This window comes from Artibeus jamaicensis, unplaced genomic scaffold (assembly GCF_021234435.1).
Source record: "Artibeus jamaicensis isolate MK-2021 breed Jamaican fruit bat unplaced genomic scaffold, CSHL_Jam_final contig_387, whole genome shotgun sequence".
Classification (NCBI taxonomy): domain Eukaryota; kingdom Metazoa; phylum Chordata; class Mammalia; order Chiroptera; family Phyllostomidae; genus Artibeus; species Artibeus jamaicensis.
Genome location: NW_026521812.1, coordinates 21,305,648 through 21,323,340, shown reverse-complemented (window position 1 = coordinate 21,323,340; position 17,693 = coordinate 21,305,648). Strand labels below are relative to the sequence as shown.

At 40.7% G+C, this 17,693-nt stretch overlaps 1 protein-coding gene and 1 pseudogene across 3 annotated transcripts in view; one reads left to right on the top strand and one right to left on the bottom strand.

Moving 5' to 3' along the window:
- Positions 1-1,329: 1,329 nt before the first annotated feature.
- CDK19 (cyclin dependent kinase 19) overlaps positions 1,330-17,693 on the bottom strand; it is a 150,927-nt gene continuing 134,563 nt past the window's right edge. For all 3 annotated transcript variants that reach the window (XM_053664768.1, XM_037158974.2, XM_053664769.1), the window contains 6 exons: positions 17,618-17,687; positions 10,904-10,976; positions 10,402-10,499; positions 9,572-9,650; positions 8,670-8,936; positions 1,330-5,621 (listed from right to left, as the gene is read on the bottom strand). In XM_053664768.1, coding sequence (XP_053520743.1) covers positions 5,490-5,621; positions 8,670-8,936; positions 9,572-9,650; positions 10,402-10,499; positions 10,904-10,976; positions 17,618-17,687 — 719 coding nt within the window. In that variant the 3' untranslated portion in view covers positions 1,330-5,489. The remainder of the gene's footprint in view (positions 5,622-8,669; positions 8,937-9,571; positions 9,651-10,401; positions 10,500-10,903; positions 10,977-17,617; positions 17,688-17,693) is intronic.
- On the top strand, positions 16,873-16,977 carry LOC119059446 (uncharacterized; annotated as a pseudogene).

The following is a 17,693-nucleotide window of genomic DNA, read 5'->3' as shown; positions in this document are numbered from 1 at the left end:
GGGGGGTGGGCGGGGCAGGGCACGGCACATATCTTTGCGTAAAAAATTTAGCATCAATTTCTGAAAAAGTCTTAAAAGGCAGAAGGAATGTGCTAAATACATTTTAATGCTTTAAGTCAATATTTTCATTCTTTTCCCCCATATTATATTCTCATTTAGATCAAATGAACAAATTTCCCGTTAAGGTTTGCATGTTGCCTGTTCAAGCTGGCTTTCTATAGCCTGTTAGATAAAATGATGCTTTACAAGGCTTTAAAATGCCTACCTCTAGGCAGCCAGAAGATAGCTTCTAAAGATTGGCAAGTATGGCTAACTTGGCTTAATTTATTTAAATGCAATTTAGATTGTTCCTTAGGGGTGATATCTTATTATGACTTTGCAGCCAAAAATATAAGAAATGAACCTATTTTAAGAAGTGATGCCTATTTCTAGCATTTTCATTATTTATGGAAATTACATTCATTCATCCCCGTCCAAATACAAATACAGCATTTTAAGTCATCCAGGAATTCTACACCAGTGTACAAAAGTGCAGCTAATGACTCGCCATATTAATTATCTGCTCTGTTGGGTATCATGCCAGCTGCTGGCAGGGCAGGAGGAATAAATCCCAGGCACTGTCCACAAAGAACTCAGCTATGCAGACAGACTCGTACTTCCTTCCAGGTTCTTCACCCTGGAGAAGGAGGTAAGGGGTTTGTGGAATCCTCCACTTTCTTTTACCCAGGTGGCTGGTTACAAAGGCAGCTGTGGTCAAAAAACAGTTCTCCAAGAGAAGCTGTATCCTACAGACAGTATGGTACTGGAAACACCGTCTGCCAGGCAGTGAAGCAGCTGGGCATGTGCAGTAGCCCTTTTAAATAGAAATGGAAATCTTGTGTGCATCACTTACACCTTCTTCAGCTCATTCCATGATGCCTTTGACCCTTGGAATAACCTTGGGAGATTCATCAAATGAATGCTAAGGGGAAGCCAGGTACAGCAGAACGTTCTTACAAGAGAAGAGACTCCCAGCGCCACTCTACCCACAAAATGCGGCCTATTTGTTTTTTCTACACCGTCATTCTAATTTTCATCTTCAAAAATAGGATGTTTGTCCTAGAGATGTTTTAAAAACTGTAATTTTGCTTCTGAGCTATTTGTGAGCCTTGCCTCTGTGGGCTTGTGACATCATAAAGGTCCCGAGTAAAATAACATACGGCGACTCGCAGGGAGACTGCCTCTCTGCAGGGCCAGTGGGAACTGAAAAGCTTCCAGGCCCACACAGATCAAATTTAATACTAAAACTTGTGACAAGAGCCTTTCATCCTTAAAAAATCCACACAGAAACAAAGTCAATTAAATTTTATTACAACCAAGAATATAAAATAAATGCAATGTAACTCATTTTAGTTTTAACAGTCATTTCAAGAAGGATGCCAGGACAACTCAAAAGCGGGAAACACTCGGCTCCAAAGCGGCAGCTTGTCCCGCACCCCACAGAGCAGGCCTCGCTGGGGCGCAGCCGGCTGTGAGCACGCACCTCGCAGCCGAGTGTGGAAAGCATACAGTCATCTCTATAATCATGTAATGAGGGATGCGTGCAGGAAATGACTGAAAAAGAGACAAGGACAGGCACACTGCACAAATAGGGATTATGGGAAATACAAACTAGGCAGTTTAAGAAAGATGTACTACATAACATATATAAAAAGTACTTTCAATTGCTGTTAAAAAAGGACATCCTCAGTCCAGATTTTGTGTAATACTTTTAGTGTCTACACAGACAAATCTTTAAAAAAATTAAATAGCATTAATTTACTAAATATTTAGGAGATAACAGTGCATTAGGATTTTTTCATATAATACATACATATCACTCCTTTGCAGTGATGGCATAGAAGAGTAAGTATGGCCTTAGGTACAACAATTTTTTTAAAAATCCTAAAACAATGAACTTTATGATATTTGTGACTATTCTTTAAGATTATGGGGACCTAAATGACTATGTTTTATATAAAATGGTACTTACACTTAAATCCTTCGAGCCCCTGTACCCTGCCATTTCGCTGCCTTCCTCCACTCCCTCTCAAGGTATCACCACCGACAAGAGTTTGGTTTGCAGTTTTCATAGGTTTCTTCCTTCATGGTACAGTTTCTGCTACATAAATTTACTCAAAGCAGATTTACTTGCAAATCTTATTGTCCAACTACGTTTCTTCCTTGAGCAGGAAAACAGCACGATTTTAGAGGCATATAACTAACAGTTGCTTCACCAGGCATGAGGCAGTGAACGCATATGTAAATGTCGTCCCTTTCCATTCGTAAATGTAAATTATGTTTATAAGAGCAATAGAGTAGTGCAGAAGGCCAAAAATCTACGTACTACAGTTTTAAAACCACAGAGATATAAAAATATACGTGTCCTTGATTTCTGTATGTTGCTGCATGATCTGCTTCACCACAAGGGTTGTTTCTGCCTCATCGTATCAGCCCAAGGCCACCTTACCCTCGACGCTCAGCTGTCCTGAAATTCCCAAACCCCTTTTTCCAAACACACACCTCACCAGAAAGCTACCCCCAAACAGACTGGTAACGTGGAGAGCAGAAAACCTTCACTCTCACTCCTTCCTGCGGGAACCTCCCTGGTTTGGGTGCCCCCACGGGCTGAGGGCTGCCACCCACTGCGCTCTCAGGGAACATGACAGTCACACATTTTCAAAGAGGAATGTAGTCATTTGGGGGCTGTGAAAGTAAATGTGAACCTTAAAATGCTTCCCAGTTCTCCTTTGAGGCCCCACAGTTTTAGGCCCATAAGTGTCTTAAAGGCTCTGTTTCCCTTCACAGGGAAAAGGAAATTAAAAACCACAATTATTTCAAAGGGTAATGGGCACCCATGGGTGTGCACCACTCGGAGGCAGGGACATAGGAGGACAGGGCCAGTGCAGTGACCAGAACCCCGACTGTGTGTAACGGGGAAATCTGGCTATATTCTGGAGAACACCTTATTGGGAACGATTGGTGAAATTCCCTTACAGTGTCTCCATCAGTTCCACCAGCGAAATTCACTATACACCAGGAACGCAGGGCAGTCCTGTGATTGTGGAAGCGCATACCACAAGAAGAGTCTATCAAAGTTGCATATAAAGTATTAAGGGGCATGGCATTTTGGCTCATGCACACAGTTGGGTACATTTTTTATTCAGTGTAATCTCTCCATAAGGACAGGACAGAGCTTCTGTTCATTTTAATTTCCTGCAACCACTTAGTAGTGTGTGTTCTGACTACCAAGGGCCACCCAATTGTTGAAAGGCTGCTGTGGGTATTTCAAATGTACAGTAATGCCTGTTGTGATACTGAATTGCTGGCTCTGTTGAAGGTAGCTAGGCATAGAAACCTCTCCATAGCACTGTTTACTGTAGAGAATTTGGAATATAACTATCCAATTGGAACCTTCATATTAAAAAATGGTTTCACTTATAAGCCACTTATCTCAGGAGAGCTTCCTTTGACGGAATTGACCATAAGCTCCTTCAGTGCCAGGAAGCACGCTTTGCCCTTTGTAGCTTCTGCCCAGCGCAGCGCTGGGTGTGCGGGGAGCACCTGGCGGCCAATTGCTCTGGACAGTGAGGGTTCAGGGTGCAGGGCAGAATTTCACATGTGTAGCTACATTATGGAGAGGACTGTTAATTTTTCATTTTAAAAAAATGGAAGGGGTAAATCACCACAGAGCGTGGCAACTCCTCCCAGTGAAGCAGGGCGACTGCTTCGGTGTTGGTGAGTGTCACTGGATAGTCTTTATCATTAATAAGCATCTTTACGCTGAAATCTGTAAGGTCCTTGCTGGCTACGGTATCACATCAATAGTGCAAAATGTATACTGGCTTCTGTCTAAAATCTTACTCAACTTGTATATGGACCCAGAGTATCATAACCAGGTAGATAAGTTCATAAGGAATAGTAAAAAACAATGCTCATAACTTGCATATACAACAATCAGCTATTTCTTCTAGCTAAGAAAACGTTTAAAACAAGGCTGGTGCTGCTAGTAGCATTCAGAAGAACACAAATGTCTCGTCCCTTACATTACAGCGGGAGCTCTAAGTCCACATTTCTTTGTGACTCTGGGGAGTGAGGGGTTCTTCACACTGGCTGAGAAAGCACTCAGCCTCCAATTCATAGATCAGGGAAATGCAAATATGCACTTTCTCTAGTACAGTTGTATACTATCTGCCCATAGTTTTTTAGGCACAATTATAGTTTTCCCCTAGGGGCAAAAGAAAGCATTCAGTGCAATGAAAAGTCTTGATAGAATTACGTTTCAATAACAACAGCAAATTATGCATACATAATACATACTTTAAACATGAATAAAACCTAAACTTTTTAACATGCTTTAAAAATAGTCACTCTGTAGCTAATGCAGATATTAATGGAGAACACTGCTCTTTGTTTTAAAAGCAGATTAATTTGCAGGCTTCTATTGAGTACCCTTGATTATGTAAGAAAGTTACTCGAGATGGCCCACATGTGAAGAAACCAACAGTTCTTTACAGAAGCCAACTTTATGTACAATACACACTAAAAGCTTTTCCTTCAAAGGGAAGTAATACATCCTTTGATCAACATTATTCCTTAAAGAAATCCTAGTGCAGTTAATATTCTCTTCAGCTTTCTGGTGTGGGTCACCAGAGGACTGTATTTCATCAAAGCTCTTGAAACCCTTTTTAACGTAGACTTAGCTACATGAAGGTTAAATTTATAATTCTTAATTACTGACTACTATTCAGAATAAGAGGATTCTAGGAACTAAGTTCCATGTGAATGATTATACAAAAATTACCACCACTTCAGTTCTTCATAGCATACAGCATGGTAACTGCAGAGACCCAGGCTGGTTTTGGTTGTAGGCTCCCTCTGTCCCGCCACGTGTCATTTCACTAGCCCGTCCCTGAAGCTAGGTAAGTAAAGACATAACTGCAAAGTACTTTGGGACAGCAACCATTTCTGTTTAAGACTCCCAAGAGCAAAACAGTTACGCCCTGTGAAAACAACGCAGTGCTTTAAAAGGTGCATTTTTACCTGTGTTTCTAGGTTGGTTTATGACGTATAAAACAATACTCAATTGTAGTCCTGATTCTAAAACATCAAAATCCTATTAAAAGAGCTTTGAAAAGATAAATCATAGTGATTGCTACAGCATGAGAAAGGTGCACCAGGAAATCCTTCAAAAAAATGCTGAAGGTTACAGAGGTTAAGTGCTGGGATTAGATCAGATGCTTTATCAGAGACGTCACGATGGAGCACATGCAGGGAAAGGGTGTTGGGGGAACTTCACAAAAATCTTCCTTAAGTCAATGAAGAAGAGACATCTGTCAGTCCTGCAAGATGCTTAGCATGGAGTTTTCCTCCCAAGTGGATGAGTTTTACATGGCATCGCAGCCGTTGCATTTTTGGTTCTTTTCAATGCAGACATCACATTGCTGGCGTCTGTGCCCTGGGTGGCGGCGTCAGTACCGATGGGCCTGGTGGGACGGGTGGTACTGGGCGCTCTGCTGCGACGAGGAGGAGTAGCCTAGTGTGCTCTGGGACTGAGAGGATCCCTGAACACTGCTTTGGTAATTCAGGCGAGAACTGGAGTGCTAGGGGAAGGAGACAGGAAAGGAAGTTACTGAGGAGAGAAGAGAGAAGCTCGTGACAACGGGATGGAGAAATGAGCCACTCTCACCAGAGGCTCCTGGTTCGGATCCAGCTAACTCATCTGAAAATCACAGCCTGCCACCACTGTGACCGCACGTCTGGCTGGAATTCTTTGGGAAATAAAGCTGCACTGGCGTGCGCACACGAGGCAGTGGGGAAACTTAGGCCATCCAGCGCTCTCTGCACTAATTCTGGCTAGTCACTGTTTGCATAAGAGAGATTTAGAAACAAGAATAGTCAGTTTGGCACTCTTTAGTCAATGGTAACCATAACGTAAACAGACGCCTGCTGATTTTCTCATTACAAATAACGAAGCCATGATTAAGAAATCAGTTTTAGGGGAAAAAGAGTTTTCAGAAGTAGAGGCTAGAGTGGAGGCGGCAGCCAGCAGCGCCAGGACAAAGCCAGGCGAGGATGGGCAGGGCGTGGCGGCGGTGAGGGGGCTTTACCAACTGCCGGTCTTTACTTAGAATAAAACAATGTTCATACTGAAAATGTCCTCACGAGCACTTTCAAGAGGAGGCAGACACAAATGTATTTCAGTTCAATGTACCTGATTACTTTAAATGAAACATTCATCTTCACAGCTCCCAGGGCAAATATGGAAAAACATGTGAAAGGAAAATCCACCTGTAGAATAAAAACACGGTGCCCGGATGGGCACCAGCACGGCGGGCACCAGTGTCTCTGGTTACGCTCAGAAAGAAGGCTGGCTCTTCCCGTGAGGAGTGGAAAAGAGTACGTGCAATAAAGCTGTCACTTGTAGTTACAGCAAAAATGATTTTCAGGTGGCCCTTGGTTTTAAGAAAGGACAAACAAGATCCCCATGTGCAAAGGCTGCCCAACTGGACTCAACACAGCTGGTCCCGGACAGCTGGGCAGTAAGGGGGTGGGGGGGTTGGTTAAAATTGACTGGCTCGGCTCCCTCCTGAGTTACGTAACTCTGACTAGTTGTGTTGGTGTAAGAAGCTTTTCAAAATCCCACACTCTAACTATGTTTTATTTTTAAGTTTATCATGAAAAAAAAGTTCTTCCCACTGGAAAGCCCTGTAATTGTTAGGGGGCGATGACCCTTTTACTCCAGTAGATGAGACACAGCACCCTGGATTTTCCAAACCAGACAAAGAGCAAACTGGTGTAAAAGGATTCCCCTGCTCCTCCTGCTAGTTCTCCTAACTAAACGGCTGAGATATCTACCCTATTCCTACCAGCGCTGTTTTACTTTTAAGTAAATAGCACAGGAAGGACCAAGAAAAGCATTTTGCAGAGCTCTCAGGTTTGAAAGGAATAAAAACAGTACTTAAGTAATCCGTCCATAATTGACTATAATCAGGTTAATACAATACAATCCGAGATACAAAGATAAGCCAGTACATAGTAAAGCTTTATTGCTCCTGTAATAGGACTACATCAATGTCCAGGAAAAAAATGAATTTATAATAAAATTCAAATAGGTTCATGACTTCTACTGCTTTTAGTAGATCAAAATGAAACCCTGATTGGTTTAATGGTAACCAAATGACAGTGCTATGATGTGCCCATCTGCTCCCAGAGAATCTTCCAAGAGAAGTTTCCAGAGAAGCAGTCACGTGAAAGCACGTTAGTCTGTCGAGATATTCAGAATGTAAAGCCTGTGTAGGCAGCCATTTATTACGTCTTTCTGGCTCCCGTTTTTCTTCCCTGTCAGTGAGTTCATGGCTCCCCCGCCCGCGGCTGTGTTTTCTACTTTCTCTAATTTTACCTGCTCCTCCCCCACCGGTTCCTTGAGGGACCACAGTGGTTCTCAACCTTTTTTCTTTTAACCTTCCATTTAAGTTTCTCTTCTCATCTTCTTAGATCTTTTCTTAGCTTGTTACTACCCTGAAAATGTCTTTGTTGTTGTTGTTATTATTGCACGATTCCCTGTGGTTTTCACAAGTATTTTTACCTCTCTCCCCAAATACCAAACCTTGGACTTTTTTCTTTAATTTCCTGAATTTGTATTACAATTGTAGTTTTCTTTTCATCAAAATACCTTCAACCAAAAATACTCTCAACTAGTATTTCTAGTCTCAGAATTGTTTACAGCGAGACTTAAGGTTATTTCTGAGAAGTCTCAGTCTTAATCCCTTTCTCTTGTCTGTTGATGTGGCTATTTACTGCTTCCTCCCAGTGACAGCAAATCTTTCTGGTATACAGCTATTTTGTCCAAAATAAGCTGCCACTTCTCCCCCTTTTCTCTTATTTGTTTAACCCTTACCCAAGGATGTGTTTATTGGTTTTAGAGAGAGAAAGGGGGGGGGGGAGAGAAACAGTGATCCATCCATTGTCTCCCACACACACCCTGACTGGGGACTGAACCGCCAACCCAGGCCTGTGCCCTAACCAGGGATGGAGATCGCAGCTTTCTGGTGCGTGGGACGGCACTCCAGCCAACTGAGCCACCCAGCCAGGGCTCCTCTCCCTTTTCAACTGCTTATCTAGGTATCTTTTTTTTTTTTTTTTTTAAGATTTTTATTTATTTATCTTTAGAGGGGAAGGGGGAAGGAGAGAGGGAGAGAAACATCAATGTATGGTTGCCTTTTGTGTGTCCCCTGCTGGGAACTAGCCTGCAGGGAACCTGCCTGCAACCCGGGCATGTGCCCTGACTGGGAATCGAACTGCGATCGTGTGGTTCGCAGGTCCGCACTCAATCCACTGAGCTACACCAGCCAGGGCTCTAGGTATCTTTTTTTTGACCCAAAGCTGACAGGCAGCTGTTAGTGGAAAATGAGAAATCTTCTTTGAGGAGGGAGGTGCCCTCCTTAGGGTGTCAGGATAAACAAGTCAAGAGAGAAATATCTTGCACAATTACATGAAATCTTCATTTTCACGTAATGCCCGAGAAATAGGATTATACAGTTTGTACAGCCAAACTTTAGAGGGAAGTACTACTTAATTCTAAAAGGATCTATTTCATAAAATGTATAAACATGAAAGTACGAAAGTGAAAAACTCCGGGGAATGAATACCTGATAATCTGACGGCATGACAGGCCCGCCCGAGTTTGCGCCTGAAGGGCCGAGCCGCGGTTTCTTGTTCGGAGGCACCTGGTTAAGGCCGGAGTCCTGGCTGTGCTGCAGCCCTGCCCCGGCTCCCCCGGCCCCGGCCCCAGCGCCCGCCGCGGTCCCGTTGGTCTGGGTGCTGCTCTGCTGCTGCGGGGGTGCCTGCGCAGGGGCTGCTGCCTGCTGGGGAGGGGCTGTGGGCTGCTGATGCTGGTTCTGTTGCTGTTGCTGATTCTTGGAAGGAAAAGAAGAACTAAATTAACAGGAAATTTCTTTTATATGATAGGCACATGTGACCACTGACTCAGCCTGCAGGGCAACCTACGTGGGACACCAAAGTGACTGGAATGACTGAAGAATGAGCAGCCAGGAATACGGCACCCTCAAAGGTCAAAGGACTGAGCTCTGAGTGGGACTCATCTTCTCAAGTTCATTTCGATTGCAGTCACCTTCCAAATCAGACACAGATCTTCCACGGAAGACCAGAAGGCACAAAGGAAAGTTCTGCACTCCCTGAGATAGCTGCTAGTCTTTTGATAGTGATTTTGGGGTAGAAGAGTGTGGGGAGGGCCTCACATCTCTGTACAATCAAGAACTGAATGATGCTTTGAAAAGCAGACTGCGTAAATTAGTGATGGTAATAAAGCTGAACAAACAAGGAGGGCAAGAGTGAAAAATCAGGGAACAAAATAGGCTATGAAACAAACCAGGAAGTTCACCTATCTGCAAGCTGATTACATTTTCAATTTCAACGTACACCTAATTGAATACATAATTAAATAAAAGGTGGCCCGTTACATCACACTTTCCTACATGCTGTCTCTGCCTCCCTTCCCTCCGGAAGTGAGACTGTGACATGCACTTCACACCTTGTCACCCTTCTCTTCGGGTTCATCTTCGTTTAGGAATTCTCGCTTGGGGTACGGAATCTGGCAGCCAGCAAACACACTATGAATCATTAAAAAGAAAGAACACATGTCATGACCTAAAATCTACAATATCACTGACCTTGTTCATTTAAAGTTCAACTTATTTTTCTTGACATATTTCCTACTCTTCCTCTGTGATTGGTGTTTGCTGGATGTCTCCAAAAAACAACTTAATTTAGAAATCAAAGAACAATTCGTTGCCTAAAATTTTACACTAGTTGTCACGTTCCATAACAAATCTTAGCTGCTAAGAGAGTTAACATATATGACATAAAATTTCTCCACACAAACTTCATTAGCACTAAAAATAACTGAATTTGTATTTGCTCCAATAAAGAAAATAACTTTTTTCTCAAGAAAAGCTGCACTTCTAATAAATCTCAGCACAATTATATACGTAGGTATAAACAAGGATGGGGAAATAGAGTTATGTTTATACAGTGGATGTGCTGAATTTTAAATTCTCAGTCCCTTACTGGTTTGGCTTAAACTGTTCTGACTGACCATCTATAAAAGTGCCATCTGTTCTCAGCTTTACTTTTATCTGTAGAACTGATTAATGGTCATTCTTAAAATTCTTGTTTTCATTCACACCTCTCTATAGTTTTACCTCTTTCAAAATGCAGGACCTTTCTTGTGAGTACTTTTTCTCCAAGGTAGTATTAACTAGTGAAGACAAAATACCACAGTAACAAGTGTTCTCTTGCTTTCAGCCACTACCCGACATCCTCGACCTAGAGCAAAGGAGGCAGAAAAGGTAGGATACATACTCTAATGTTGGCAAGGGGTCCTCCTGAAAATAGGGATCCTGCAGAGCCTGCTCAGAGGTAATTCTCTTAGTTGGATCCATGGTCAGGAGTTTCTGAAGCTAGAGTAACACATAAGAAATTGACAGCACGTGAAAAGGTTGTTTAGAAGTCAATGTTTTGACTCCTGCATTAATGTCTAACAGGATTAATATCAAATGCCATTTCATACAGCTCCCTGCATGATTAGTACATTACACACATTTATGTGAAATTGGCAAAAATCATTAGCATTAAAGCCCTTTAATGTAGAATTTAATTTTTTCTGCTGATAAATCACTGGGAAAAAAATAAGGCAAGAAGTCAAGAGTAACATCTCAAAAGAAAAATACTTAATTTGCCCCAGCATTCACTGATTTCTTTTCTTTCTAAGGAGAAGGAGCAGCTGGGACAATTGCATGGGAGATGGAACGAGGGGAGAGCTGTGCTAAAGCACGACTTCCTGGCTGGGGGGAAATGCACCTACCAAGAGGAACACTTTGCTGTCAGGCTTGACCTTGTGTTTTTCCATGTACTTTATGAGGCTACTGTTGGCGTACCTGCAAGGACATAACAATCACACATCATTGGGGACACTCACACCATTTATTTGACAGAAAGCTTCAAGGCTGATTTTTCCTTAAGATATGTGTTTACACCACTGTTTGTTTTTTTTTTCTGATTAAAATAGAATGCAAACCAAATACTGGTAATTGTGTGAAGAAACAGGAGTTGTTACACAATGCATGAAAAGTTTACATTGTTACAGTCACTTTGGAAAATAATTATGCATTAACCATTAAGAGTTGAAAATGTGAATATCTTACGACCCAGCAATTGCTTTCCTTGGTACATACTCTAGTCTAAGAGAGATTTTTGCACATGTATAACAGGATACATGGACAAGAAGTGTTCTTGGCAGCATTTTGGTAATAGAAAAAACTGTAAAGAACCCAAATGTCTACTGAAGAATGGATAATGCAATTGCCATGTATTCATGTAATATAATGTTAACAGTAGTAAAAATGAATGGGGGGAAAACAAATTGCAGAAAGTATGATACTGTTTATATAAAAAGTTTAAAGATATATTAAACTGAACAATAATTTATTTGTATTAAAACTACAACAAAAAACCAGGAATGGTAAACGCAAATTCAGAATAGTGGCTACCCCCTTGGGAGAGATGTGGGCAGGAAGGAAGGGAATATATGGCACACTTCTGTAATCTTAGTAATGTTCTATTTCTTTGGTTGACTAGAGGGAGAGTCATTTTATTATTCTAAATAGACTACCTATCATATTTTCATCATATGTATTCTTTCCTATATATGAAATATTGCAAATTAAAATGGTTAAGAAATATTCATGGTAGAAAATTTAGAGAATATAGAAAAGTATAAAGAAGAAAATTAAAATCACTCATATTCAAACCACTGAGTGATAAAGAACCACTGTCAAGATTTTGATAATTTCCATGGAGATATATATATATATATAAAGCTGAAAGCTATATTAAGCTGATATATATATATATATGTGTGTGTATATATATATATATATACACACACACACACACACGAGACAAGCACTGAAGGGTTTTTGTTTTCTTTTTATAAAACTAGGATCATATTGTATAAATTGTCCTAATTTCTTAAAATATTTTTTAAAAAGATTTATTTCTAGAGAAGGGGGAAGTGGGGGAGAAAGAAAAGGAAAGAAACACCAATGTATGGTGGCCTCTCGTGCGCCCCAACTGGGGACCTGGCCCACAACTCAGGCATGTGCCCTGACTGGGAATCAAACCAGTGACCCTTTGGTTCGCAGGCCAGCACTCAATTCACTGAGCCACACCAGCCAGGGCAACTGCCCTAATTTTTAAAAAATCCTCATCTGAGGATATGTTTATTGATTTTAGACAGAGAGGAAAGAAGGAAGGGAAGGGAGGGTGGGAGGAGGAGATAGAGAGGGGGAGGGGCGGAGAGAGAGAGAGCACAAGAGAACAAGAAAGTGAGAGCCAGAGAGAACCACAGAGAGAGACAGAGAGACAGAGAAACATTGATATGAGAGAAACATCGATCAGTTGTCTTCTGTACATGCCCTGACCAGGGATTGAACCTGCAACCTAGGTATGTGCCCTGACCAGGAATCGGACCTGCAACCTTTTGGTGTATTGGGACAGTGTTCCAACCAAGTGAGCCACCTGGCCAGGGCTGTCCTAATTTTTTTCACTTAATGTTGTTTCATAAACATTTTCCCTTGTCAAAATGTCTTTAAACTTACTATTTGTAGTGGTTACATATTTCCTACTGTTACTAATGTTCGTTTCACAACAGTCATGAAATGCAGGTCCTTGCAGGTAAATCTGTTATACACTGTAGAGAGACAATATTACAGAGCTGGCGAGAATCAAAGATGCCAGCAGACTCTGACTCTGTCATTTACCAGTTGTGTGATCTTGGGCAGTTAGTTAACCACTATAAAGGCTTAGATCCCTCCTCTGAAAACTGAGGACTGGAATTATACCTACCTTATAGAGTTTTATGAGGATCATCTGAGAAAATGTAGGCAAAGGGTGTAGGGCCATGTCGGGCACATAGTAAGTACTGAGTTAGCTGCCTGTGGTTGCTCTGACTGCTTCCACAAAACAAATTCTTGGAATTATTAGGTCAAAGGGTATGTACATTTCAACGCTCTTTTTCTGTGCTCCAGAGCCCTGCTACACAAACCTGACCTATGGAGCTGCAGCATGGGCACCTGAAAGCCTGCACCAGAAATGCAGATTCTCACGCCCTATCTTGGATTCTGAATCAGTTTAACAAGGTCTCCAGATGATTTACAGGTACATTAAAGTTTGAGAAGCCATAGTCCCATCAGTAGCACACAAGTAAGAGTGATCATTTTTTTTATACCCTTGCCAATACAAGGGTATTTTCACTTAAAAAAATCTATGCCATTGAAAAGACTTAAATATAAGCCGTGAAACCATTAAAGTCCTAGAGGAGAACACAGGCAGGAAAATCTCAAATATTTCACGCAGCAGCATGTTTACTGATATGTCCCCTAGAGCAAGGAATATAAAGGAAAGAATAAACAAATGGGATCTCATCAAAATAAAAAGCTTCTGTGTGGCTAAAGAAAACAGTATTAAATTAGCAAGACAACCAACTGTATGGGAAAGTATATTTGCCAATGATACCTCAGACAAAGGTTTAATCTTCAAAATATACAAAGAACTTACACGACTCCACTCTAAGAAGACAACCAACCCAATTAAAAAATGGGAAAAGGACTTGAACAGTACTTCTCCAAGGAGAACATACAGATGATCCAGAGACACATGAAAAGATGCTCAATGTCGCTAGCCATCAGAGAGATGCAATTTAAAACCACAATGAGATACCACTTTACACTGGTCAGGATGGCTATCATAAACAAAGTAATAAACAACAAATGTTGGAGAGGTTGTGGGGAAAAGGGGACCTTAGTTCACTGTTGGTGGGATTGCAGACTGGTACAACCATTATGGAAAACAGTGTGGAATTTTCTCAGAAAAATAAAAATCGACCTGCCTTTTGACCCAGCAATTCCACTGCTAGGATTATATCCTAAGAATCCTAAAACATCAATATCAAAGAACCTATGCACCACAATGTTCATAGCAGCACAATTTATAATAGCCAAGAGTTGGAAGCAACCTAGGTGCCCATCAGTAAATGAATGGATCCAAAAATTGTGGTACATATACACAATGGAATTCTATGCTGCAGAGAGAAAGAAGAAGCTACTACCCTTTGCAACAACATGGATGGAAATGGAAAGCATTATGCTGAGTGAAATAGGCCAGGTGTTGAAAAACAAATACCATATGATTTCACCTTTAACAGGAAGCTAAACAAACAAGCAAGCAGAATAAAAACAAAAGACACTGAAATAGAGAATAGGGGAACAGTGACCAGAGGGGAGAAGGGAGGGAATTTAAGGGGGAAAAAGGGGAGGGATTTGGAGGAACAAGTATGAAGGACACAAGGACAAGAACTAAGGGGGGTGAAAATGGGAGGGAGGTGGGGAGCACAGGACGGGTTGGGCTGGGATGGGAGAAATAGACAGAAAACTGTACTTGAAAAATAAGTAAATAAAATTTTTTTAAAAATCTATGCCATTTATATTAAAATTTTTTCCTCCAATACCAGGAACATTTTCTTGCTGTAGTAGCCACTGCATTTGGTTACGGGAAGGAACTCTCACGTGTATGTAGAAGTGGAGCCTGTCTACGTGTTTCTAATTCTTATGTTGAATCAGCTGATTTCTTGGGCTGACTCCAGGTTATTTGTATAATATAAAACGCCTTGAACTTGAAAAATCCTATTGTTAAATTCCCATTGTGGTTTCTTATCTTTCCTAGTATTAAAGTTAAGCTAATTGTCATTTTCAGAATTATCCTCTTCCAGTTTTGCTATAATTTAGGAGCTGAATGGTTTCTGAGTAATTCAGACTATATATATTATGAAGCATTTATGAAACTATGCTTATTTGAACATTCAGTCTTTAAAGTCAACTTAATGATTTCGGTCTTAATTTTATTTTGCCCTTGCCTTCTAATGAGCTAGTAAGTACTGACCCTTTTGGAAAGATTACAGAAACTTCTATTGTTTCCTTCCCAATTCCCTTTGAGAATAAGTTTTGTGGTTGTTTCTTTTCTTCTAACGAAAACAAGTTATTCTTTTACTTTCTATGCTATTTGAAGTAGCATTTTATGGAATTTTTCTTTATTATATTTTACTTTAATGAATTATATGTATTATATTAGATTTAGCTAATTGTCAATAAATCCTGTTTTGTTTTCTGTATCAATGGTCTGCTTTTGTGTGAGTAGAACTCTTGCTTAGGAAGTATGGACTCTTATCTCTAAACCTTTCCTGTTTCTTTTCTAACTGGATTTCGCTTATCTTTTAAAATTTTTAATTTTTTTTTGTAAACACTATTCTATTTGTAAAAACAAAATTTCCTTTAATCTTTAAATATTGAGCTAAATGTTCTGTATCTTCATTAATTTTCTGTATCTTTCATATTATTAGAGTACCTTTAATTACTTGAATCACTTTCACTGAATATCCATTTGAGAAGTAACTAATGAGCATGTATTATGTTATCAGGCCCTGGGGATACATATAATGGTGTGTAAAACAGATATGGTCCATATACAGTCTAGACGGAAAGGCAAGTAAGTACTCACAAGCTAACTGTGGTGCTAAGTGGTTAGTGCCGAGAGAAGCAGCATGGCATGCTACAGCAGTATCTAGGGGGAGCATCTAACTCAGACCTGGAAGGTCACACAAGGACTCATTAGGCAAGTGATGCCAAAACCTAAAGATAAGTAGAAGGGATAAGGGACTTAGTCTGATTAAATGGGTAGGAGGAAAGTACATCCCAGGCTGAGGGAACAACATGTGTAAAAATCCAGAGGACTAGGAGAGCTCAGGGTGTTTGAGATTCTTAAAGAAACTGAGGGTATCTAAACTATAGAATACGAGGTGAAGAGTAATTTATGAGGTGAATTTGTTGATGTAGAGCCAAGGCTCTGTTTGCTCTATTAAGGAATTGAGGGCTGTGGTAACCCAAGAGCAACCAGAAGACCAACATGATCAGATCTGTTTTTGTCAGTAAGTGCAGTACAGATAGCGAGTTGGAATGAAGACTGGAAATATTACTCAGGAGGCCATTTAAGATTCCAGGTGAGAGAATGACAGTCTATGTTTTAATAGTGTCAGCATGAATAGAGAGACATATAAAGATTCAAGGATATTTAGAACAAAGAACTGCCTAGATTTACTAACTCTCTGGACACTGGGGAGCAAAATGGAAGAGACTGAGATGATGGATATCTCTCATACTTTTGGCTTCAATAATATGTGAATCATGTACGTTGAGTGGTATTATCAGATAAGAGGAAATACAGTGGAGGAAAGGTTTAGGAGGATACATAATGAGTTCAGTTTGGAACATTTAATTTGAGGTATCTGTGGACACTGAAATTGAGCTTCCATAAGGCAATTAGAAAAGTGGGTCTGAAACTTGGAAAGAGACCTGAGGAGGATATATAAATTGTGAGTTATCAGCATAATTGACAGTAAACTGTCACAATCAGAGTCATGGAGGCTTCCTGGGAAAATGTGTACAGTGAGAAGAGAAAACCTGGAACAATATCAATGCTGTCTTGACGAGGCCCTGACTGGTGTGGCTCAGTGGGTTGGGCCTTGTCCTGAAAAAGGCTGCTGGTTCCATTCCCAGTCAGCGAGCATGCCTGGGTCGTGGGCCAGATCCCTGGTTGGGGTGTACAAGAGGCAACAGACTGGTGCTTCTCTCAAACTTCCATGTTTCTCTCCTCTCTCCCTCCCCTCCCCTCTCTCTAAAAATAAACAGAATCTTTTTTAAAGAGAGAGAGAGCGATGAAGAGGTATTGTATAGAAGGAGAAGAGGTTAACACTCCCCCTGACAAGGATGGAAGAGGGCCTTGAGTCTGAAAATGGGAATCTAACAGTAGTGTTTGTGTTTGTTTTTTCAAAGGAGATGGATAGAGGCAAAGGATCCTACCAAGGACTGTGTAACAGAGGGGCCAAAAATGATAAGTGCCATTCTGTACTTCTATTTATGATGTCTGCTTTTGTTCCTACAAGCCATCCTGTCCTGAAATTTTTCTGAGTTACCCAAAAGGGAACCTCTTCCACCTTGTCCTCTAAGCATACACATTCATGACAGACTCCCCTCCTGCCATCACCTTTCCTCTCCTTTCTACTCAACACACATGTCCCCACAGTTACTCAGGTCTCGGCCATGTGTTCATCCTCCTGCCATCCTTCTTGGTAGTTAGCCCAGCATTTTGGTCCCCAGTTACTACTCTGATAAAGATGAAAATCACAGTTGTGACCTTGAACTGAGCCCTTTACCATGTTAAAATAGATGAGACATTTAAACTACTAATGCCCCTTAAATTCTTAGAAGTTTTTAAATACTACACCCTAAGCCTGGTATATAGGTGAACAACATCGGGAATATGTTCTTTAATTAACATATTGGGCATAATTAACATTAAAAAGGTCTAAGTTTCTGATTTAAGTAATAACCTGTATCTGTTTTTTTAAAGGATTAATTTAAATATTCCCACTCAAGTTACTACTTATATTTAATACAGAATTACTTACGTTGTTCTTCTAAAGTCTTTTTGAAGTGTTGGGTATTCTGGCATCTTTCTAATATCTTCCCAGTCTTTATCTTACA